This window comes from Lygodium microphyllum, chromosome 3, assembly GCF_053477565.2.
Source record: "Lygodium microphyllum isolate KBCC chromosome 3, Lygodium_microphyllum_v1.1.10, whole genome shotgun sequence".
In the NCBI taxonomy this organism is placed as follows: domain Eukaryota; kingdom Viridiplantae; phylum Streptophyta; class Polypodiopsida; order Schizaeales; family Lygodiaceae; genus Lygodium; species Lygodium microphyllum.
Window position 1 is genome coordinate 149,342,000 of NC_141137.1, and position 24,446 is coordinate 149,366,445.

General features: G+C 39.0%; 1 protein-coding gene across 2 annotated transcripts in view; it reads right to left on the minus strand.

Moving 5' to 3' along the window:
- Positions 1-6,481: 6,481 nt before the first annotated feature.
- The window catches only part of EMB2759 (embryo defective 2759), a 70,411-nt gene continuing 52,446 nt past the window's right edge, over positions 6,482-24,446 (minus strand). The window contains exons 4-6 of one of the 2 annotated variants that reach the window (XM_087674897.1): positions 7,436-7,608; positions 7,234-7,354; positions 6,482-7,026 (exon numbers count right to left, since the gene is read on the minus strand). In XM_087674897.1, coding sequence (XP_087531023.1) covers positions 6,588-7,026; positions 7,234-7,354; positions 7,436-7,608 — 733 coding nt within the window. In that variant the 3' untranslated portion in view covers positions 6,482-6,587. Of the gene's footprint in view, positions 7,027-7,233; positions 7,609-24,446 lie in introns of both variants that reach the window. The other variant, XM_087674896.1, reaches the window with a different exon arrangement.

A 24,446-nucleotide genomic window follows, 5' to 3' on the forward strand; every position in this document is an offset into this window, starting at 1 on the left:
GGGCCTTATGTGCATATATAAATAGAATTACTCACAAACTATAATTCTATGACTTTGAGCGATCTTACAATATTCTTGAGAGTGGTCTTGTCTCGAATTTTTACATTCCTATAGGTTACAATAAAATCCAGGTGAGATATCCTACTTATGCATTCTTAGTGCCTAGGCTTTCTCTAATATTTTTGAAATTTTATTGCAAGGATTTTTGGCACCTTAATGAGCAAACTTCAAACTAGCTTTCTTTTGCTTCAAGTCTAGTTCTTCTTTCTACCTAGCTTCCATTGGCTCATTTGACCTTGGCTATAATTTCCTTTAACTAGCTCTTTGACTTTTATTTTTCCATCCTTCTCTTGTATAGGGCTAATCTAACTAAAATCCTCAAAACCATTGGAGAAGTCGTCATGTGCTATGGTGTGGAAGAAGTAGAGCAACTTTATCTTCTTATTCTTGCAGTTCATGTTATAGACAAAGCTCCTTGTGGAGTTTTTTAGACATCCCTAGTGCAATATTAGGCAAAAAGTCTATTTTTTTCCTTAATTTATCTTTTATGTCTATGTACATGTTTAGCTCATAAATAACTATGATATGCATCAAGTGAAGGTACATTGTATGGCATGTGTTAAGGGACTGTGATTTTGGTAGTAGTAATAGGAAGGACAATTATGATGGAGAAAGGATTGACAATGAGAAAAGGCAATAATCAATGCCCTATGATTGTTGTATCAATTTGAGGGATAGCTATCTGTGAGAAGAGGATTGATAAGGAAATAGTCAAGACTCAAGTGCCTATGGGCTTTTCTTAAAGATTGTGTTGGGAAAAGCAAGAGGGAGAATTAAAATGGTGTTCATTGGCCATCCAATTCATTGATTGACATCAAAAGTTTCACTTAAGTAATGGAATTTTATAGTTAGGCTAAGGTTAGGGATGTGGGACAAGCCGAAGTAAAGGGATTTGGGAATGGAGAGGAACATTCAATGCTATTCATGAGGATTGATTAGGGACATACTTTTTGGGCCAAAAAGTAGTGGTGGTGATCAAAAAATAGGGAAATTTTGGGCTACTTCAATGTGGTGTTAGCATCTTCAAGATGAAAGACCCTTTTTGTTAACATCTAGTGATCCACTTGATATTTTTGAGTTATCTTGAAAAATCTATGGCTTGTTTGTGGTTTCAAGAAGTGGATCTTCATTCATCCACTATTAGGTGAGCTAGACTAATGTTGATAGACTTATTTGCGGTGAAGATATAAATCCTCCATTGTAAATAACCAATAAAGCATTCGTGCTTCAAGGAACCATTAGGTGTTATAAGTGAGCTTGTGATCAATATGTACATTTGCTTGTTTTCTAAGAAAATGGTGTTGAATGCATAAAAGGGATCCAGTTTCACCTACTATGACATACAAACTTGTTTCATTTTATAAGGCATTTACTTTCACTTTAGCTAGGAATGTCCTTTGGTGATTTCTCAAAGGTAGTTTTACTATTCTAGTTGGATATTTGATTCGGTTGGCCTTTGTCAATGTATGCATCTAACAAAAGGTGATCATCAAAATGCGCCATTATCCTACACAACACCTAAGTTTCATGTGAAAAATCCTAGAATATTCCAAGTATACATAGATGTAAAAAGGGTGTTCAAAGTGGTTCACATTGACTTTAACAAGTGAAATGGGGGTAATTGTGTTGTGATAATCTACAAAAAACTAAGTCCTAATTGCAACAAAGAAAAATTTTCATTTTTTTAATAAAATTTTCAAATTGATATTATTAAGAGTGGTGAGAGTCATGTCGCATAAGTGTTGATTTCTAGCCACTTGATTAGCACTTACAAGTTAAGGTTCATTGGCACAATGTACTCCACTTGGGGTATGCATTACAAAAAGCATACGCTTGTTTTGGGGCTCTCTAAGAAATGTCAGTACCTTTTTTTTTAAAAGGGGCTATTGTCATACTTTGCAAATCCACTCCAATTTTTTGAAGTTGCAAAGTTGGAGTTTTACTTGCCTCATGAGTTTTGTATGAATAATTGTTACAATATATATCAAGCATATGAAACTATAGCTCTCTAAAAGTAATTAAAAAGTTAAATCTAGATTGTAATTTGTTAATAAAATATTTCCATTATTTTTTTTTATATAAGATGAATTACATTGAATGTTTTGGAATGGGATATTTTAGAGTATACATCTTACGAGCTTTCAAATGGTATGCCACATGAGGGAGCATTGAAGTAGATTTATATGGTCCATGATACTTCCATTCTAAAAATGGGAAGGGATCGTGCTTGAAAGGCCCACAACAGAGTCTATATCTACCATAATGTCAAATTTTTCCCAAATCATATATATATATACAACTACATGAACATGCTAATTAGCATGTCCCACACATTAGCTTGAAGAGTTGGAAAGCTTATATAAGTGAGAAATATGTCAAAGAGGCAATTGCCAAAACTTTTTGCAATATACCTCAATGTATCCTTCAAGATGAAGGCCTTCGTAAATGTAATTGATCAAGCTACCTACTTACTTTAGGAGGAGGGATTCCACTTAAGAAAGTCCAAAAATTGAAACACGGGTAGTAGTGGTAACTCACTATAACTCACCCATTTCACCAATATGAGCCGCACTTGAATGTGGAGAGATTGGACATGAATAGTAGGTCACCTAGTATGTAGTCGCAATATTGACACTCCACCAAAACTAGTTTGTCAATTTTGTAATTGGCCAAAACCAAGTGCTTTTTTTTTGTGGACCCACGATTACTTATGCTTAGCATGAATAATTCTACCTTCTGCATGTCATATTCCTCCCTAGTCTTCACTATTGTTTCTTTAATCTCTAGTCTAGTGCTTCTAACTACCATCAAACCTCATTCAATCCAATCGAAGTAAGGGGACCAAATAGACCATCAAAGGTAAAAGACCTTATAGCAAAACGCCTTATAGCCTCCATAGCTTGAAACTTCATGTAGTCATTGGCCATAGTGCTGATGGATTATCTAATATTGGAATCATCAACTCTTCGTACAACAATCTAATGATGCTATAATAGGCCTAGGCTCCACTAGTTTTTCTTCTAAAGAAATAGTGACTATCGTGGTCATGGTACAACTTGAGGCATTTGGATGTGAAACTCAACTAGAGCCATTTCCTAGCTTTGTAGCTTGTTTGTGATGTTGACTTGGGTCTTCCCCTATCACCCCATATGAAAATCCCAAAGCATAAGTTGAGAAAGTTTATATGCAAGAAAGGTCTAAATTTTCATTTAGCAATGTTTTTTTATTGAAGGTAAATGTCAAGTATAATAATACATCACAAAGGGGCAATGCCATTCCATCACTATCAATCTTGATATAGATGTCCTACTCTATAGATAGTAGAAATTTTGTGATACCGCCTCTAGCTACAACTACCAGAAATAGTGGGGCATATTGGATAATAATAATAATCTTGTTAACCTTTCCCTATCTATATGAGCATTTTCTATTCAATTTTACTTCATTTTTAATGACACTATTGGATTGCATTGGATGTTCAACTTTGGATTTATGTTTCTTCATATTTGTGCTAGCACAACTACAATATGATGAATCATAATGGCTACTTTTGTGGGTTAAAATACATCACTAATGAGGCAACACATACACATTGTGCCCTCATTCTTGATAGTGAGGTATATTGGGATCCTACTCCATATAAGAATGGCTAATGTAGCTTAAATATTTAAATTTGATATGACTCATACACCATGAAGTAGCCCAAATTGACAGGGGACTAATCCTAATTGACATCTATGAAGAAGTAAAACTAGATGCACCTATTATTCTCTAGCTCCAATTGCAAAGGTCCTCACTCTTTTAGCTACATAAGGGCGATCGTATTGTAGCTCTAAAGTATGAATGTGGACTTCTAGATTATCCTTTGCCACATTATGAATTCAAAGATTTAATCAAGGTAGGATGCCATAATCAATACAAATCCTTCACACTATTTGACACTTAAACATGAAGTGGTTTATACAATCTACCGTTAGGGATCGTTTTTTATGTAACTCTAAATTCATGTATAATCATTTTGGAAATTTGTTCTCTTAATCAATTGATGATGATATGAGCTACATAGCTTTGGAAGTTTTTGGGGTTACAAGATCACCTTAAAATACTTTCATATTGCCACTACATACATACTTCCCTGAAGATAGTCATCATATAGCATAAGTGGCATACATCACCTAGTTGCATTTTTCTATTGTCACTACATCCTTGCTTTCTAGTAGTCAAAAGACACCATGACTAGGATTTGTGCAAAAAATACATCTCGTGAAGCTCAAATACATTTCTTCAAAGGAAGCACCTTACTCTTTTAAGACCTAGTTGTGATACTAGTATATTCAAAGCAATTAGACTTGGTTGAAGTTGAAACAACAATCTAATAATTGTGAAGAGTGAGCATGTACCACTTTCAACTTGAAGTTTCTTCATGGTTCTCAACAATTCATAAGAGTATATTCAACTTTGCATGTAACTTTGAAAAATAAGATGAAATCAATTGTCATTGTGATTGCATGTAAACGTTTCAAGGATGGACCAATTGACCACACCCCCCTCACAACTTTGGTTAGCACATTCTTTATAACATGTTCCTCCTTAAAACTACTCAACTATAATTTTAGCAACCCACATTGCTTGTTGCAAACTTTATCTATAAGCAAAGCATAAATCAAGCTTCTACCCAAGTCCATCTAGTTTGTGTAACATACATTTAGGTTCACATCATAGACATCTCATAAACCACCCTCATAAAATGGATTCATCCTATCGAAGAAAATGAGTGAAGGGTTTCAAACTAGGGATTACGTGAGCAAAATTCACATGTGCATCCAAAGAAACTCAATTGCCACAAGAATATGCAATTTAAGTGTGTCTAGACTCTCTCGCGAACCAACATAGTATGTGTTCAAACGGCCCTTGCAAAATAAGGCAACAATATTAACTTGACTTTGTGGTCAACATTTGTAATTATATCATGAGAATCAATGGCAACGATATTACCTTGCTTTTGTTATGGACATTTGTAATCGAAATTCATTAAGGAAGCTCTAAATATGTTGACCTATACTATAGCATTTGAACCTTTTATAGCACTTTCCAGCACGCGCTTTACATTTTGGTTCAAAATAAGGAAAAAAAATTCATTGCAATAGATTTTAACTTTGTTTGTTTATATTGTGGCGATTTACACCTTTCACAAAATTCTCAATTAACAGCTTTCTACCTTTTCCACTTCCACCTTTCCCAAAGACAACCACTAGCATTAGAGGGACAACTTTGCCACCTCCAGCTCCCAAACATATCCTTCACCAGTCAAGCTAGACCCGGGTAATATAGCCCATCCACCAAGTATCTCTGCAACCCAATATTCCAAAAAACAAGGCTCCGATGTCAAAGCCAATGGCTGCCATCACCTTTGGAATGTATCTCCTAAGCATCCTCCTCTTCAAGGAGCTTCTGTCTGAACTCCTTATTAGCACACGATTTTCAGTACTGTTTCTTCCCAAGCCTTCCATAGGCACAACCTTGTGTTACATTCATAGACACCACTTTGAAAAGGCTCCAGAATGAGAATGGTAATCTGAACCAGGACCCGAACCCTTCAGGCCCAACCATTTGCAGCACAAATTGCACACCTTCGGAACCCCACAAGGAAAAATATCTAGATGCAGCTACTATGTGGTTCCAAACGAATACAGGAGTGACTTGAAACAACCATATCATTGGATTAAGTCAAAAGGTAAACGTTGACACACCAATTGAATCCATTCCCTACGTTCCAATAGCAATAACACACACACAACCGTCTTTAGGATTTGAGCCCTTTTTTGGAATCTATTTTGTATTGATGCATACATTATCGAAGATACAAACATCAACAGAATAGCAAGAACAAATGGATGAAGATAGAAGTACTGCTCATAGCCTTCATCTCTGTATCATGCTAGAAGCAAGTGCAGGAGTCCTACATGACCAGTTTGTTCAAGGTCCTTAAAAACATCCCTACATCAGTCCCCGATCTAGTCACATAAGCTGCACCAGTCTGTGTTCATGTAATAGCTGTTGAACCAAGTTAAATGCCCTTCACAAGACGCAACTGCCAAAAATACTTCCAATTTTTACCGAGTCAGAAACAGATTGTGACCTACATTTTCCTGGACAAGTCAAAGTGTTATTTCTACATTTATAATGTAATTGCATTGCACCTATGTGTTCTTACAAAATTGCAGTGGGCCTCTTTTCTTGTTACTTATAGAGGGAAGTACCACAAGGTATGGCAACTCAAGTTTTGCTTCTGACTCTCCAACTTGCATATCCACCAGCATTTCCAACGAATCAGACCAAAGTTGGAAAGGCTCTAAGCATCTTTCCATCACACTCCTCCAAATAACTGTTACTGACTTGTGTTTCAAAACCCCTTGATAACCCAACACAATGAACCCTTTTTTCCACAGAGCAGATAGCAGCAAAGCCATCACTAACAACATGCAATACATCTGATGGTATAGCCAAGGATTGAACTTCACCACAAACTAGATAATATTTTTTAACTTCCTTTCCAGATAGAGATAGTACAGCCTTAAATCCTCATACTTGTCAACAATTACTTCCCAGAACTCTACCAATTTCATCTTCAAATACTGCTTCAAAGTAACGAAAATCTGACCACTTTTGACATAATGCACAGCTGCTGATTTCTTCTTTTGAATAATCACAATTAGCTCCTTACACTTTGAGCTCATAGATTGAACTATATAACCAGGCAATTGACCTGTCTTGACTTCCTCAAATACATGCAAGCAACGGGCTTTCACTTTCTTCTCTTCCACCCATCGTACACCCCAAGAATACATCTGTATGCTGCCTTTGATGATCAAACCAGCAGCTATGGGTCCAAAAATCCAGAGTGGTAATAAATCTCTCGTCACTGATGGACCATACACTGTGGTGATAATCAGAAACCAGACCAGGCTGCCACATTTCAATGCACAAATGTCAGGCACAAATTCAGCTTCAAGTTAAGAAAAAAAAAACTTGTAACTATTTAACTGGGCACACCACTTTGAAAATATTCCATCGTAGTTTAAAATGGCAGAAACCTTAGGCTACACAAACAGCAAACCTCTCATACACTTGCTGCCTACTTATATCCATTTAAAAGGGGTAAAAAGTACTTACAAAACTGCAGAAGGCCACTTCACCCATGGTTGAGTTTGCTTCCACCACTGCACAGCAATAGTCTTAAGTCTGCTACCTTTTACATGTTCAATCACCTGCCTTGCATCTAGGCTTTCTACATCTTTGGCAGAAGAAGGAATAATTTGAGTCTTGGCATTAGTGTAAAGCACTTGAACATAATAGAGCAGAGAGCGTCTGGCACCTTCCTCTGCCTGAAAAATACCAGCATATTCCACAGAAGATGAGGACCCAGGTGACCTGCTCCCTTCAGATCCATTGTCAGTTGTAACGGCTTGCAGTGACAGTGCACGTATCAAAGACTTATGAGCCTTTAATAGTGAGCCATGTCTCAGATTACTTGGGAATGTATTATGGCTGCAATCAGAAGATCATTCAGAGCTAGTTTAAACACAACTCATCAGTTTGACACAAAGGAAGTTCTTTAACGACATTGCTGATAAGCAGTAAACTGCATAGGGGTTTCAACATTTACTTCCAGCTACAATCCTCTGACATGCCTGGACAACCCAAAGAATGTCATCAATCCTGAATTTGTCAGACTTATTATCTCATCAAGGTGAGCAAAAGAGGTAGGCTTTCTTTGTGACAAATTGACACTGCTCTGCTATTCATCTGAACAAATACTTGCCATCGCAGAGAGCACCTTTAGGCTCAACATGCTATTGAAGTGTCATACTTCCAAGTTTCTATCCGGTTTGGTCTGGTGAGGCGTAGCTACATTTTGAAACTTTATTCAGTCAGCAAAAACAACTACACATATACCTTCAGATAGACCATAATATGGCTGGCATATGTTAAAATTTGTGTATGTCCAGTGTTAGGCAATAAAACCAGTCGCATACTGAACACTCAGAAGTCTAGAGCTTATTCCACAGAAACAGTAATTTCACAAAATGTCACAAGGCAATAAAACCAGTGGCATACTGAACATCCAGAAGTCTAGACCTTATTCCACGGAAACAGTAATTTCACAAAATGTCACCCACCAAGCAACCCATGAGGCTTGCTCCATAGAGGAGCAAACATCATAATCCCTTGGGCTACTTCAATTTGGTCATCCAAAAAGCTTTCCTGAGGAGAATGTTCTGAAAGAAATGTTATTGCTTGATCCAGGGTAGAGTAAATAGCACATGGGCAGCTCTTTAATAGGGGTGTCAAAGGCATGGCTAAAATGGATACAAATACTAAACAGGTGAAACATCATGCATGGTACAGGAATTATAAATGTTAGCCTACTGACCATCGTGGTTTCGGTTAAGGATAGCTAAAAGATATTTGGATTGTCAATGACATCAGTTTAAAAAGATAATTTGGTTGTGGTAGCAAAACATGGGTGGAACTACCACATGACCAAGCCCGCCAATTTCCACATTCTGTCAACTGCCTTGATCACTGCTTTTATCACCAAGAGTAGTTCACTAGGAGCTATGCCTATGCTGGCCTGACCCTCAAGCCCCACTGCCTTGCGACACACAAAGACTAGTTAAAAGCTTGTGATCAACAAACACCCAAGAAACTTGCTTTCACCCACGAACCAGAAATCCATATTGCCTTGATGCACCCATCCCACATCACAATCCCCTCTTCAACTAAACACTTTACCCAAGTTCCATCAAACCCTTTTCATTAGCAAGTCATTATGCAAGGGTGCAACGACTCACTTGATGAACTTATTGTAATAAATATAATCTATCACAACAGACAAACAGTCCCTATTCACAACCTTTGGCATGTTTGGAACAAAGAAATGTGATATCATAGGGCTAGAAGAGACTTTCAAATGTCGACTTCATAATGGTAGGATTATTAATTAGGATAAACAAACTAGCAACACTAAGATCAAAAGCCCTATCACGTAAATTTGTGTGGAGTCATCATGTGTGTCCACAATGCATGTGCTAAAATGCATAAAAATGTCCTTAAATAAGAAATGCCTATGACTAATAGGACTAACTGTACTAAGTATCCAAGGAAACCCTAGCCTTGAGTGTTTTAGGTATACTAAATGTCGTAATTGTAAGTGGCAGTTAAGTATAGCTAGGAAGCCAAAACCATGGGAAAAAGACCATCAATGGGTAGCCCATGTATGGGCTGACAAATCTAGAAACATATGGTCATGGTTGCAAGTATAGAAAGTTGAAGCCTATGACAGTACAAAGAACAAGAGATCATGTGACAAAAGGGATCAACTTCAACGCTTATTGGAAGCCTAAAACTTTGGTTGAGGAAGAGGCTTTGTAAAACGATCTGCCAAGGTGATTTCAATGGGTACATAACTAAACATGTCCTGCTGTCATGCACTCACAAACATAAAGCAAATGCACCTCAATAAGCTTCATACAAGCATGTAAGGTTGGATTCTATATGCAATGGCCAAAGCTTTGAGACAGTCAACATACAGGAGTGTCAGAGCTATCTTGTGAACATGAAGGTCTGCAAGTAACTTGCAAAGCCAAACACACACCAAAATAGTCATAAGCATTGCTCATAGTACTCAGCTTCACAACTACAGTAGCAATTGTGGTCTGTTTCTTGCTGAACGAAGAAATAAGAGAAGTACATAGAATGAAACACTTGCCATTGTTAAAGATATGATTGTTAAAGATACAAATGTCTATGCAACTAGCCTAATCACCATCTATAAATCCATGTATAACATGTGAATATTCAGCCTTGTAGAAAAGGCATGGATCCTACATGCCTTTGAGGTATTTGAAGACGCACTTCACTACCTAGGTGCATAAATCTTCTCAATTGGGAGACTGCAGACTGGAGATTGGGACTTGCATTAATAAAACATCCAAGATCTTGTTGATAAAGGGTGGTATCAAACAATCCACTGCCATTAGCAAAGGAGAATTCAAAACCATGCTCCAAGGGAGTAGACACTGACTTACAGTCCTAAAATTGAAAGCGTTGTCAAAGCTATCCAATATATTTGGATTTTTCATAATAATACCCCCCAATTGTGGCAATTTGAATCGGACTAGTGTGATGTAAATAAATAAGACATCCAACAGCCTCTTGATAAAGAGTGGATTCAAACAATTTCTTAGTGGCAAAGGAGAATTGAAAATCAAGTTCTAAGGGAGTAGATATTGCTTACAAGCCGCAAAACTAAATGTGTTGTAGAAGTTGTCCAATATACTCGGATTTGTTGTAGTAATTTTCCCCCTCAATGGTGTTGAATTGAATGCCCAAATAATAAGGAAGTAAACCAAGATCTATCACAGAAAATGTGCATACCGCAGATCATGCTTGAAGGCTGCAATTTCATCAATATTATTCCCAATACCAAGTGTATCATCCACATAAAGAATGAGAATTTGTTACACTTATGTGTTCCTCTATTATTCTCATGTGAGCCCTCCCTTATCCACAAGCACTCTTTACCTTCTAGCTAGAGAAGGGTTTCATTCCATGAACACCCACTTTGGGTATGGTACAATAGTACCTTATGGATTGTAGTTTCATTTTGCCATTCACACATTAATGGATATGACCTTCAGCACAAGGAGCTATGTGACTTGCCTCTTGGTAAGCATGCTATAGGCACAAAGTGGGTTTATAATATTAAATACAAATTTGGTAGTAGCATTGAGTGCTATAAGGCAAGGCTTGCTACCAAAGGGTCTGCCCAACAACATGGGATTAACTATGATGAGATCTTTGACCCCCACTTCATGTATGACAACCATTTATAGTATCATTGCATTGGCTGCTCACTCTGATTGCATGTGTATCGATTGAGAGTAAAGACTGCCTTTTTGAATGGTGATCTAAATGAGCACTTCCCTGTCACACGACCTCTTTGCTTTGTTCAATAAAGGTCAGAGGGCAAGGTACATCAGCTGCATAAGGCCTTGTATGGTTTGAAATAAGCACCTAGGGAATAGTACGAGGTACATGCTCATTTGATTGCTCTTGGTTTTAATAGCTCACACATAGAAAGCATGCTCTATGTTTGTATGAATGGAGATAATCTCTTAATTCTCATCCTTTATGTGGACAGTTGTTATTGATTGGACCCCATGAGACGCATATTGCAGCCTTCAAGACTGAATAACAACATTGATTTGATGTTATTGATCATGGCTATTTGCACTACTATCTTGGCATACAATCCACTTGGCAGAGGCATTGTTTGCCCAAAAGATGCCTAATTAATGAAAAATGCAAAATTGGTGCACAGTTCGAGAGAGTTTCAATGGTCCCTCAAAACCTAATTTTTTGGGCACCCTTCAACATCTATAAATAAACAGGCGGCCCACCTTTCAACCTCATCCTTTGGTGTAGGTTTCTCACTCTACCGTGTAGATGTCAGCCATCAGCCACCGCCATTTGCTGTCCAGTCATCATCAACTATGGCCCATCTTTATCCATCTCTAAGAAGCTTGTTTTCAGCCATCACCCTGTTGTTTGGAGATCTCCATCTGCTGCCTCATTGTAGCACCTAATCAGCCTACGTTTTCAGTATCTAGTGCCAAGCAACAAGCTTCTACCATCTCGCCCACTGCACGACTACTGCAATACCTACGTTTTTGTTATTTAACAGGCCGTCTACATCAACAAACACCTCTCCTGTTGTCACCTCAATTCCTTGATGCTCGTGATCAAGGTTTGGTGTTTTTCTTGTTTTCCGTACTCCAACTGGTGGTCAAAACACTTGGGATCCATCCCGATGTGTGAAGAAATGTTCTAAACACAAAAAAGCATAAAACCAATTATATGACAAAGCACAAACTAATAAACTTATTACAGAGTTAGGGTTAGGGTTACGGTAACTTAGAGACAATGGACACAATATATAATAAAGTGAATGAATAATGAATATATAGTGCTCATGTAGCAAACACACTATGCAATGATTACTAAACCTCGAACTCTTGTATCTCTGAACACATCCCGAATCACAACAAAGGAAACCTCCAAGTGTCAAACACTAGGAATACAGCCAAGGAAGGTTGGACCTAATGCAGACAGCAATGCAAAAGAGAGAGAGAGAGAGAGAGAGAGAGAGAGAGAGAGAGAGAGAGAGAGAGAGAGATCACGTACCTAAGGAGAGAGAAAAACTAGGCAACTACTGTTAAATGCAAACATAAATGTCAAAGGTAAGAGAATATCAGGTAGGAGTCTAATACTGCAAACACAACATTCAAAGGAGAGAAAGTATTGGCGACTGCAGACAGCAGGTGGCGACAGCATCCAGCAGTAGGCAATAGCTTCCAACAATAGGCAGCATCTCCACAGGCCTAGTGACAATAGCAACCACGTGCAGAAGCTTGAAATCAAGCACTAAATAATGACAAGTGGCTAGTGGAAGCTCTAACTATGATGTCCTTCGCGAACAGGGTGTGGACAATGGAGTTGTGGCTCTTGAAATCTACAAAAACGAGATTGAGGAAGAGTGGTGGGCTGTATGCATATTTATGGAAAGTTTGGGAGACGCAAATTAGGATTTTGCATACGAGACACAGTAACTCTCTAAGATCGCGTTTTTCTTTAAATAAAAGGTATTTTAAATTAATTAAACATGTTTTGGTTTGCTTAGGTCAGGCTATTGCATTTTCAGCTCAACATCTCCTCTCAAGCCCAAACAGAGCCATGAGAAATAAGCCCTAAACAAATATATTCTTTTACCCTAAGGCATCTCACCCCAAAGCAACCACGGCATCAGGCAAAGGGTGTACATTAGCCACCAGTGACCTACAAAGACTATAGAGGCGATGGTTATCTTACCGAGGAAGCCCAAGTAATCACCCCAAAGAGACCAGGGTATTGGACCAAGGGTGCACGTCAATTATCTAGGGGCCTACCAAGTCCTAGAAAGCCGAATAGAATCATCAATGGACTTTTTATTTTTTATTTTTTATTTTGGGAGGAGCAAGGAAGGGGGGAGTGAGGACTCTTCGTGCGATGTATTTAAAAGATTTAGCATTAAGTGAAGAAATCAAATCAATTTTCGTTTTATTGAGTCATTGTGCCTCGAAGAACGGAAAAATAAGAATGAAAGGCTCGACTATCTTCGTATAACAAGCAAAACAATCCCACACACTACTAGGATAAGTGCCTAGGGATTTCTAAATGTGTATGTACATCAATCATATTGAGAGTAAGTAAAGAGAAAGGCAAAACAGAGATACGAGCAAGACAAGCAAAGCCAACATACAAACATAGAGAAAGAGTGCCTTCGAAGATTGCCATGTGCAATGCCACAAATACAGTGGATCCAGAGTCAACCGCTCCAAGAGTAACCGAAAAGGGATAAATACGCATAGATGTATGTTTACATTAACAAAATGCCTATACATGGGGTAATGCAAAGGGGAATGCAAAGATTCATACTCATACAAAATCCGATGCAACGGTGCCACTTGAACAATACCCTCGCAAGGGATTTGTTCACTTTTCCAAGCACCCTTTTACAATCATGGCATCCTGACAGTGCGGATGAAGTTACAAATATCCATAATATACAATACATAATAAATAAATATCTGAAAGTGAAAAGCTCTAAACATTATCACTATCACTATCAAAAGTAGAAAACCACCCCCTCTCAAACAAGAAGGGGAAGTAAGAGAGAAGCACCCTCTCCCCATCAATCTGAAGAAATAGAGGAGAGTATACCCAAGCAAATCCGTGATAGAAGATACTGTAGAATCGGTCGATTAATCGCCTTGGTTAAAATATCTACAAAATTATTGCTGGGCGGCACAAACTCTACGCAAATGGTGTCTAGCTCAACCTGCTCTCTAGTGAAATGATAGTGAAATGATAGTGAACCACCACGTGCCATGTCTGAGAGAAAATGATAGGATTGCCCGCAAGGGCAATGGCACTGTGGTTATCGCAGTAGACAACTATAAGTGACTCACAAGAAAACTAAAGTACAGCCAACAAGTTTCTTAAATAGATGGCCTCCGTAGTGCCATTGAAGATAGCCCAATACTCTATCTCAATCATGGAAGCCGTCATTGTCTCTTACTTACAGCGAGCCTAAGAGATGGCTACCGTACACAAGGTGTACAAATAGCCTCCATGAGAACATGGAGTGTCACGATTTCTTCCTCAGTCAAAATTAGTGTACCCTTGCAAGCATAAACCATGTCCATAAGTTAGTCCAAAATTATAGGTACACCTTAAATATCTTAACACACGAAGACAAGCAGTCCAATGAGATATTCTAGGTGCATTAAAATATTGACTATGCAAACTAACTGAGCATGCAAGATCTAGCCTAGTATAAATTAACCAAAGTAATTTCTTTCTAACAAAACAATAGGTATGAGCATTAAAAAAAGAACCCGAGGTATCCTTGTATAGATGGACAGTGGGATCTAGAGGTGTGGCCATTGGTCGTGTTTGATTAGTACAATACTGTTCCACCAGCTGTAGGGCATACTTCTATTGTGACAGAAAAATACTTCCCACAAATCTAAGAATCTCCATCTCCAAGAAATAGAACAACCACCCTAAATTTGTCATCTCGAAGGTAGCACAAAGTTGTGTCTTAATTTCTGCAAGAGCTACAAAATCTAAGTTAGTAAGTAGTATATGATCAACATAAAGCAGGATATAGTTGACCCCGCGCTACTGATAGGCATGTATAGATTTGGATCATAGGGGATAGAATGGTATCCATGAGTTCGTAAGAACTTGTCCATCCTCTAGTACTAAGATCTAAACGCTTGCTTCAATCCATAAAGAGCTTTCGAAAAGCGAAATGCCTTGTCAATCCGATTAGTGGAACAAAAGCTAGGAGGTTGCTCCACATAGACTTCCTCTAAATAATCATTCAAAAATGCACTTTTGACATCCATCCGATAGATTGACCAACTGTGGTGAGCGACGAGCACAACCAACGAACAAAATAATGTCAACCAAGCAATAGATGCGAAAGTTTCTTCTTAGTCGGTGCCATACTTTTACTTGGAACCTTACACTACAAGGTGAGCCTTGTATTCGTCTAAAGTACCATCAATCTTTAGCTTAGTCCTAAAAATCCACTTTGTCCCAATGACCTTTTATAACGAGGACAATCCACCAGGGTCCAAGTCTGTTCTAATTAATATTGTCCAGTTCTTTTTCCATGGCCTCATACCATAGAGGGTCCTGAGAGTCTCTTGCCAACTGTCCAACTTAGAATGTGTAATATAATCGACTGTAAACAACGATGCATATGAAGCATGAGGGGTGAGCCAAGCAAGCATTCTAGGGCCCTCCAAGTAGGATCCAATGAAAGAATTCTTGAATTCTGCATGGTCTGCTGATACCAGCGATGTAAGGGGCCTCGCAGAGAAGGCCTAGGAGCTAAAGTTTCTATAGGAAGGTCAGGAGCGAGCAGTAGACCCGGCTCCGTAGCCACGATCTCAGATAAAATGGGTGAAGGAGAGGACGAAGAGTCTAATGTAGAGAACTGCACAATATCCTTCTCATCAAAGACGACATCTCTCCTAATAATCACCTTGTTTATCCGAAGATCAAACAAACGATAGGCTTTTACTTCAGAAGAATAGCCCACAAAAATCAAGAGATATGCTTGAGGGGCTAGATTTCCTATCTTATCAATAGGAGTGTGTATACAAGCACCACTACTAAAAACTCTAAAGTGAGCAATAACAAATCGAGAGTCAAAGAATGCCTCGTACAAAGTTTTTTTAAAGACCGCCGCGGTCGAAGGATGTAAAGTGAAGAATTAACTGGCTCAATCCAAAGGTGCTCAAAGAGCTCTATTGTGAACATCATAGAGCGTGTCATATTTAGGAGAGTTCGGTTCCTACACTCTACGACTCCATTTTGGACAGACAGGGGAGTTAGTACATGTGAGTTGGCGTGAAATTCCCTGCTCCTGTAGAAACTCAGAAAACTTATGGGAGATAAACTCACCATCAAAATCACTCCTCGTAGTACCCACACGACGACCAATCTTGTTGTGAACTAGCAGCACCTAAACACTGAAATAAGTAAAGGCATCAAACTTGTGCTTGAGAAAGTACACCCATGTATATTTGAAGAAATCATCCACATATGTACATTGCACCATTTAAGGCAGCAGTGGATATGGGACCACAAAGATCTACATAAATAAGCCTAAGGAGTTCAGCAACACGACCGATAGATTGCTGAGGAAATGATGTACGATGTTGCTTACCTAGTTGACATACTTTATAGACCTCTCAATATAGTTTGAGACATGGAAGGCCCTCAAGCATCCCCTCATGCAACAAATCATAGAGAGAGTCGTAGCAAGATGTCCTAAGCAAAAATGCCAAAGATGCTCAGAGTCCGTGGGCTTTCGTGTAGTGGCTAAAGCATGGAAGTGATGAAACTCCAAATCATTAGCAGTCGGCTCGGTAAGAAAGTGAGTCATGTGGTAAAGACCATTAAGCTAAGCCTTGGCGCGCACAATCACTAAACCAATCTAAGAGTCTACAACCTTGACTACGGTTGCTATGAAGAAAACCGATCACCCTATCTGGCAAAGCTATTAAACAGACAACAAGTTTACCCCAAGCTGGGAACATGATAGACATCATCTAGCGAAGCGAGATCTGGACCCAGGTCAATGGAAAAACTAACGCAACCCTAGTTCTAAATCATGATAGAGAAGTTATTTCCTACGCACAAACTCCCGGTTGAAGGAGCTCAAGAAATAAAAATGTCTGCTCTAGGATTCATGTGATGGAAAGCTCCACTGTCCACAAGTCAAATAGATACAAACGTGCTCAACTATGATGAGTGGGCCTTTGCAAGCATCTCATCAAGAGGCAACTTGCAAATGTGAACAAGACTCGCATTCGATGTCTCTATAAGAGACGATGTGGATCTCTGTAGACTAATCAGACAAACCCTCTAGAGTTTAGTAGTTCGTCAACTATGACGACGGATGGGTGGCAATGTGGGTCCTGGCCTCTTCACTGCCCCTATTGAGGGTTACCACCACCCCTGCTTTCCTTGTTGAAGGTTATCCAACTAGGGTGCGGGGTTTGATTCTTGGATTTGGATTGTGTGCCTCTTGCCTTAGATCGACACTCATTGTCATAATGACCAACCTTTTAACAATGTTTACAATACCTATTCTTTTTAGGTACATTTTGGCATCTCAGTTTTGATGTGGATTGATTGTTTCCTTGGGATTTACTAGCCCTACTTTGATTTTGATTTCGATATGAGTTTTGTGTGCCCTTGCCCTATTGGCCTTCTGAGAAAATGCAAGAAGAGTCCCCTTTATCAAGGACATATTATGAAATTCATCGAACAACCGTGCTAACACAACACCTAACACTAACACTCATAAAATATAGGCATTTGAGGCTATGAAATCACCTATTGCACAAAATGGAAATATTTTCTTGGCAGCTTGTTAAGAAACGGGATAATCTAATCGTCAAAGGACTTAGAAGCCCCAATGATTGAGAACTCAGCAAGGGAGACACCAATACTCAGCCACTTAACTTTCAAGTCATCATTGTCAGTAATTTTGAAATTTTGAAGCTCATGATCTAAATTGATGTGATGGATCCTATCGCGAGTGACATAGCGATTAGTCAAGTGTGCCCAATGCTCGGATGCTAAGTCAAAATGTTCAAGCTAAGAGTGAAACTTAGGCAACAAGCCTTGGATAAGCTCGATAACAGTGGAGGCATTACGAGCCTTCCATGAGCGAACGACTCGTATGGAACAAGGGCAACAATCAAATTTGGGGTTCTAAACCCTGCGCTAAATCCCATAGATTCTAAGAGTCTAAGACATGCCTCATCAAAATTGACTAAGTGGTGTAGTTTGACCCATTGAAACGAGTCTTGTTATTAAATACATAGTTGGCAGATGAGGAACTAGAAACATGAGGTGTCTAAGAAGAGGAATAGATAGATGGAGGCTAGGTGGTAGTGGATAAGAAGTAGGAGGGGGCAAAGATGGATAGGCAGAAATAGATTGTTCATGCTGAATGAGTGTCGATTACTGCGGAGGTACCGCAACGAACATAGGTCCATATGATACAATAGGTGGTGTCTAAGAAGAGAAATAGATACAATAAGATGGAGGATAGGATTGTGGTAGTGGATAAGAAGTAGGAGGGGGCAAAGATGGATAGGAAGAAATAGATTGTTCATGCAGAATGAGTGTCGATTACTGCGGAGGTACCGCAACGAACATAGGTCCATATGATAGAATAGGTGTAGGTGGAGGCGCTAGGACACGATAGCCTTGTCCAAATGTCAGCTAGGGCACTATAGAATGATCGGATGGTCCACTAGGTAATACCATAGAGGCAAATTGTGATACCAAACAATCCCTACTCAAAGAATACCTTGGAGAAGGAAAACTTGAAAGTGTATGTGTGGAAGATTGAGCCTCTATCACAGATATACCACCCAAAAATGCATATATAAAGGTCTTAAAGGCCGTGCTTAAATGTGCAAAACCCCCCGGTGTGGTGTGTGGTGTGTTGTGGATAATGTGGTGTACTTAATGGAAACGGAAAGAAAGATGCAATGGAAGATGAGGAAGAGATCAGTGGAAGCCCAAATGCATTTGAATAGATGTTGTTGTGGAAAACATCGTAGGTTCTTTTTGTCCATTAAATGCACTAAATGAAGATACACCCACTCCATATTTTGACCATGAGAAATAAATCATTTGAAGGAAAAGGAAGGGTAGAAATACTTACAAGTTCTTCTTTTAGCTTCTTCCCTAGTTTTCAGTTCATGAAGAAATACTTGTGTTCCTCATTACTCACAAACCAAAGTTTGTTTTAAAGAGTCCCTTCTTGATGAGCATCTTTTAATCCAACAGAAAATATAGAAACAGTTGGCATAGAACTTGAAATAATAAGATTTGCACTTGGAATTGGAGAAAAGAAGTATTATGAAAGTGATGTGTAATCCGAGCCAAGTTCCATTTGCCGGTGGCTAATCCATAGTGGAGATTACAAAGGTTTTGCAAAATCATTAGTTCTGTGCACCGAATTTAAAGGAGAAAACTTAGATTTACCTTCAACCTCTTGCAAAGCTCTATGCATAAGGATGAGATTATACTTAGCAGCAAAAATTTAATATGGTTTGTCGACTCCATGGTAGTCCGATGATTCTCCGCCCATGTCAGATCGGATAATAGCAAGCTCGAAGGCCCATTCCTAATCATTTCTGTCTATGTTTGGCCGTGGAGATTGGAGTGGTGTCATGAATGTGTTCAAACTCATCTCACCCTTCTGTTGTTCTTGCTTTCACGAATGAGCTTTCTGATCAAAGGCCAAGGTTTCTTTGAGAGTACCCAACTCTAATACCATATGGAAAAATGCTCTAAATGCAAAAAAGCATGAAAACAATCATGCGACAAAGCACAAACTCATAAACTCAAAATACAGTTAGGGTTAGGGTAACTCAGAGATAATGAACACAATCAATAATAACGTGAATGAATAATAAATATGCATTATTCATGCAGCAAACATACTATACAGTGAATACTAAATCTTGAACTCTCGTATCTTGGGAATCAAGGTAGAGGTTATGAGTTGTAGAGTGTGTTGTACTCCGAACAGATCCCTAATCGAAACATAGGCAGCCTTCGAGTGTCGAACACTGGCAAACACAACCAAGGAAGACTGGATCTGATGCAAACGACAATGCAAGAGAGAGACTAAAAACGCACGTGCCTAATGACAAAGAAAAACTGGGTGACATTTGTTAGATGCAAATGCAAATGTTAGAGGTGAGAGAATGTCAGGCGACAGTTAAAAACTGTAAACGCAAAATACAAAGGAGAGAGAAAATCTTGACAACTACAAACAAGTGGTGACAGTATCCAACAGTAGGCAATAGCTCCACAGGCCTGGTGACAACAATAATCGCATGCAGAAGGCTAGAATCAAGCGTCGAATGATGGTAAGTGATTTGTGGAAGCTCTGACCGCGATGTCCTCCACGAGCGCAGTATCGGTAACAAAGTTATGGCTCCTAAAACCTGCAAAAACGAGATTGAGGAAGAGTGGTGGATTGCATGCATATGTTTAGGGCACTCAAATTAGGGTTTTGCATATGGGACACAGTAAGATCACGTTTTTCTTAAATAAAATATTTTCTTCATTAATTAAGCATGTTTTGGGACTATTTAATTAAGGCTAACGCATTTTTAGCTCAATACGATGGATGTCACTCTTCAACACTGCATTGTTGTGTCCTCGAGCAATTTGTGCACTCTTATATTCATTTACAACATTCATTCACTTTAAAGTTTCTTCTCTCTGTGTTTGAGTTTTAACATTTTGTGTTTTGTGTTTTGCGTTTTATGTTTAGGGTTTGAGTTTTACTCATCTATGTCTGAGTCTTTATGTTTCAATCTTGGTCATACATATCGTGCTTCCTCAATACAAACCCTAGTATTTCTTCACATGGGCAACTCCATGGGCATTTTTAGATGCAAGATTTCAAGCCAATCTCTACTTCATTTGAGACAAGTTTCCACTTAAGGATACAGGAGATCTCTTTAATCTCCCTCTCTACCAACAAGTTATTCGCTCTCTTTTGTACTTGTGCAATATACGTCATGATATTCAGATTGGAGATTCTTAGTTGTCATGCTTCATACAAATCCATGGGACTTAGCATTGGCAAGCACTTACAACATGTCTTATGATATCTCAAAGACACTAAATCATCGGAACTCTTCTACCCTCAAGGCAATTCTTTTCACTTGCATGTATTTATAGACAGTGATTGGATTGGTTGCTTTAACACCCAAGTGTCCACTAGTGGTAATTGTTTCATGCTTGGTAATTCATACATCTCTTGGCTAAGAAAGAAACAATATATAGTGGCCACATCTAGCTGTGAGACTAAATACATGACAACATTTACGACTACATTGAAATGCATATGGCTCGGACACTTATTGGTGATCTTAGTATGGGACAATTGTCTCCCGCCTCTATCTATATTGACAATTAAAGTGCCATGGCAATTGTGAAAAACTTTGTATTCCATGCTCGCACTAAGCACATTGAGATGCATTATCATTATGGTAGAGAGAGGCATTATGCAAGGGAGATTGACTTGGTTTATATCCCTGCACACGTTGGAGCCTCCTGGATCAAGATTGAGTGAGCTGAGGTTGAGAGTGTCAGATATTGCGCAGAGAGCAGTAGAAAAGAGTAAGTCACAAGAGTGCAAGCACGACACAATGGGTATCTGGTACAATGGCGAATGTACCACCTTTTAGGTTTAGATAGTATATAAAGTACAAGAGTGTAAGGATGCATTCACACCCGAGTACTAAAAAGGCACAATAAGCCTTTATTCCTAACAACCTCCCACCTAAAGGCAACGTGCCTAAAGAAAGAGAATAGAATCAACTAAGTCTGTGTATGTACAAAGCTGAACACATATACTATCCAACCCCCATCATCTGGCGGCAATGAGCAAATCGCTCTGTTGGAAGACCCTTCGTGAGAAGGTCTGCAAGGTTATCATCTATATGTACCTTGATAAGCTCAATGCTCTTATTGTCAAGTACATCCCTGATAAAGTGATACTTCACCTGTATGAGCTTTGTCTTTACGTAAAGGACAAGATTCCATGCTAGCATGATAGCACTCTGACTGTCATAGTGGAAGATAGAAGCCTTTGTAATACCAAGCTCTCTCACAAGGCATGAGAGCCATAAAGCCTCTTTGCATGCCTCAATGGTAGCCACATACTCTGCCTCTGTAGTAGACAATGCAACACACTCTTGCAGCCTAGAAATCCAAGAGACTGCTCTACCTGTGAACTGAACACATATCCTGAAGTAGACTTCCTACAGTCAGGATGGCCAGCATAGACTATATCCGTAAAACCAACAACATATGACTTCTGCTTACCAAAGGAGATACACAAATCCTTTGTGCCCTTAAGGTATATCATGATAACCTTCACTGCTTCCCAATGCTTTTTGCTAGGATATACCATGTATCTGCTAACCACTCCCACCGCAAATGCAATGTCAAGACATGTAGCAACCATAGCATACATCAAGCTACCAACAACTGAAGCATAAGGTATCTTGGCCATTTCAACCTTTCCATCATCAAATGTAGGACTATCATCTGCAGTAAGTTTCACATATGGAGGCAATGGTACACTAATGGCTTTCCCCCCTCCATACTGAAACACTGCAAAACCTTAATGACATACTCTTGTTGTGACAGATAAAGAAGACCTTTCAATATGTCTCTAAGTATACGCATGCCAAGAGCATGATTGGCCTCACCAAGATCCTTCGTATCAAAGCTATTATGTAAACTCTACTTCAAGGAGTCCAAGGCATGAACATCCTTACCTACAATCAGCATGTCGTCCACATACAAAACCAAGAGAATAAGGCTACCATCTACTGTCTTCTTGGTGTATAAGTAATGATCAACTTGAAAACAATGAAATCTCTAAGATTGCATAAATGTATGAAATTTATGATATCATTCTCGTCGTGCTTGCTTCAGCCCATACAACTCTTGTTGAGTTTACATACCATGTGCTCTTTTCCTATTGTGACAAAACCTTTAGGCTGTTGCATATAGATCTCCTCGTGCAGATCACCATGTAAGAACGCGGTTTTTACATCCATCTGTATGAGTTCCATGTCTTCAGATGCAACCAAGTCCAAGATGGTCCGCAAAGTAGTCATTTTGACTCAAGAGAAAAGATTTCATCAAAATCAATTCTAGGTTCTTGCTTGTATACCTTGTACTTTGGCAGAGAAGCAAAAGTGACTTTCATTTTATAAACCCATTTGTAGAGTAGCAATTTTTGCCCTTTTGGCAAGTGCACCAAATCCCAGCGTCATTCTTCATAAGAGATTCCATCTCTGACAGCATTGCTTTGTGTCACTTCTTACTATCCTTTCTGTCCATTCCTTCCTAGAAGCATAACGGCTCACCATAATCTGTTAATGACATAATCAGTCACATAGTTTACACCAGGAATGAACCTATTTGGCTGGCTTTGCACTCTAGTCAACCTACGGACCCAATGGTCAAAATTTGTTAGTTGTTCAGCCTACAAATCTGCATTAACAGCTTGTTGTACTGCAGGTTCAGCGTGCTGCAAAGCTAGTTCTAGTTGTTCTAAAGACACATGTTCTTGCTGAATTTTTGATACATCATGGGCAATATCTTACTGATCATGTTCAACATCATTTCCTGCATTTTCAAGAATATTTACAGCAAGTATTTGATGTTGCCTAATAGAAATTCTTTGCTGTCCTATTGGTACATCCTCCCAGAATACAACCCTTTTGACCTCTTCTCCCTTTTCGGGCTGTTTGTGCATGAGATCCTCCCGGAAGATGACATCATTGTTGCGTAATACTTTTCTTTTCTCAAATCCCATAATCGATACCCCATCTCACATTCATCACCATATCCTAGGAAAATACATTTACAGGACTTTGGCTCAAGTTTGTTGCATTCTTCCTTGCGAATGTGCACAAATACCTCGTAGCCAAACACTCTCAAGTAAGCATACAAAGGTGGCTTGCTTGACCATGCTTCTTGAGGGATGAACCCCCCCCCCCCCTTCCCCCTTCACCAAACGACCTATTTGGTGACCGATTAATCAAGTATACAGCTATCATAATAGCCTCTGCCCAAAATCCATGGGGTAAAGCAGTATGTGACAGCATTGTACGGACCTTGCCTTGAATGGTCCTATTCATACGCTCTACAATGTCATTTTGGGGGGGATTATGAGAGGGAATGAGCCCCCTTTTAATCCCTTTGCTATCACAAAAGTCCCGAAAGGCTTTGGACACATATTCCCCACCATTGTTAGAGCGAAGGCACTTTAATGTCTTGTTGGTCCGATTTTCAACAAGTGCCAAGAATTTTTTAAATTTTATCCAAGGCCTCGTCTTTGCGACGGATTGGATAAACCCATACTTTGCGTATGGCATTATCAACAAAGGTAATGAAGTACTTCTTCCCCCTAAGAGATCATCTTGGCATTTGACATACATCTAAATGTACCAACTCTAAGGGTGAAGACTTTAGAGAGATTTTTTATGTAAAGGTTTGAGTATGTTTACCATATATACAATGATCACACTATTCAAAATCAGCATACCTCAAAGACGGCAAATAACCCAAGCGAGAAAGCACTTTCATTCCAGTTTGTCTCATGTGTCCCAACCGGCTATGCCACAAAGAAACACTTG